The sequence below is a fragment of the Amphiura filiformis genome, chromosome 16 (genome assembly GCF_039555335.1).
Source record: "Amphiura filiformis chromosome 16, Afil_fr2py, whole genome shotgun sequence".
NCBI lineage: Eukaryota > Metazoa > Echinodermata > Ophiuroidea > Amphilepidida > Amphiuridae > Amphiura > Amphiura filiformis.
The window spans coordinates 18,317,432-18,319,183 of NC_092643.1; the positions used below are offsets into that span (position 1 = coordinate 18,317,432).

The 1,752-nt window shown below is 40.3% G+C and overlaps 1 protein-coding gene across 1 annotated transcript; it reads left to right on the plus strand.

The window, feature by feature from the left end:
- The first annotated feature begins 766 nt into the window (after positions 1-766).
- Positions 767-1,516, plus strand: LOC140172479 (uncharacterized). The gene has a single exon (XM_072195626.1). The coding sequence runs from the start codon at positions 767-769 to the stop codon at positions 1,514-1,516; it is 750 nt and encodes a 249-aa protein (XP_072051727.1).
- The last annotated feature ends 236 nt before the right edge of the window (positions 1,517-1,752 follow it).

The following is a 1,752-nucleotide window of genomic DNA, read 5'->3' on the forward strand; positions in this document are numbered from 1 at the left end:
GGATGAAACGAATGATTTTGTTAGTGAAAGAGCATTTAAATGTATTCCTTCCGTTTATTACTCATGTCATTAATAGTTCCCTTTCATCCGCTATTTTTCCCAGATCCATGGGTTGTGCTCTTATCACTCCAATACTTAAAAACCCATCCCTGGACTCTAATGAATTTTCCAATTATCGGCCTGTGTCTAACATCAGCTTCATGTCCAAAATAATTGAGAAAGTTGCCAGCAATCAGCTCAAGGAATACTTGTGTCAGAACAATCTTATTGAGTTGTATCAATCCGCTTATGTTTCCAATAGGAGCACCGAAACTGCTCTCCTCAAAGTGCAGAGTGATATCTTGAATGCTGTAGACAGGCGAGAGGTTGTTTTTCTTGTGATGCTTGACCTGTCTGAAGCATTCGATATTATTGATCATGTTTTGTTATTGCAACATCTTGAAAGCAATTTTGGGATTTCTGGTAAGGCTCTCCAATGGATGAGATCCTATTTAGAGAGTCGTGTGTACCAAGTTCAGATAGACGGTGTTTACTCTCATATGCATAAACTGGACACTAGGGTCCCCCAGGGCTCTGTACTGGGCCCATTGGGTTTTATTTTATACACATCTCCTGTTGGTAATATCATACGTAAGCATGGACTTAGTTTCCATGTTTATGCTGATGACAATCAATTGTATATTTCGTTTGACCCTAGAATATACCAGAAGCATGTCATACTGCTCTATCAAAACTTGAATTGTGTATCACTGAACTCAGCAATTGGATGACTGTGAATAAATTAAGACTCAATCACAGTAAAACTGAATTTTTCATTGCTGGAACCACCCAAGGACTGAACAAACTCTCTCCTGTTGAACTCAAAGTTGGTAATGAACGGATTAAGCCCAGTACTTCGGTGCGCAATCTGGGGATGATTTTCGACGATCATATGTCCATGACTAAGCACATCAACAGTCTTATTTCTTCTGTCAACTTTCACTTACGGAACATCCGTCGCATCGCTAAATATCTTGATCAGGACACAAAACATCATGTCGTTCGCTGTCTCATTCTCTCACGCCTGGACTATGGCAATGCACTCCTGTATGGAGCCAAATCAAAGGACCTGGACCGTTTACAATCTCTCCTAAACAAAGCCGCTAAACTTATTTTCTGTGCTGACAGACGTGATAGCCCATCACCTCTCCTGGACACTCTACACTGGCTGCCCATACGGGAGCGCATCAAATTCAAGATATGCATGTATGTTTTTAAATGTCTTCAGGGTAATGCACCAGTTTATCTCACAAACTTTCTCACTCATAAACTCAAACCTGCTACAGGACCCATGACACGTTCTTCTTCCGATACTACTCTTCTCACCGCTCATGTCGGGAAAAATCGCATTGGAGATAAATCATTTTATGTTTCGGCACCCACACTCTGGAACAGCCTCCCAAGAACCATCAGGGAGGCATGCACACTGCCTAGTTTCAAGAAGGTGTTGAAGTCTCATTTTTATCCATCATATTGACTCTGTTTTTGTTATTGCTTTGTTTTTACGGCGCTTTGATCAAGTTGGAAAGGCGCCCTGTTAAATGTTGTTTATGTATGTATGTATGTGCGCATTGAAGTCTGTGCGTGTGATATTTGGAAATGCCTGCTTACCATGATGATACTGAGTATTCAAAAAGGCAAAGAACGAGAGCTGAGCAGATTGTCTTTTTTTAAGTCGAAAAGTTACTTTTTTAATTAATAAGATATTGATTT

What these genes read in the sequence shown, in the direction of transcription:
- LOC140172479 (XM_072195626.1), top strand. Translation starts at nt 767, where the DNA reads ATGACTGTGAATAAATTAAGACTCAATCACAGTAAAACTGAATTTTTC.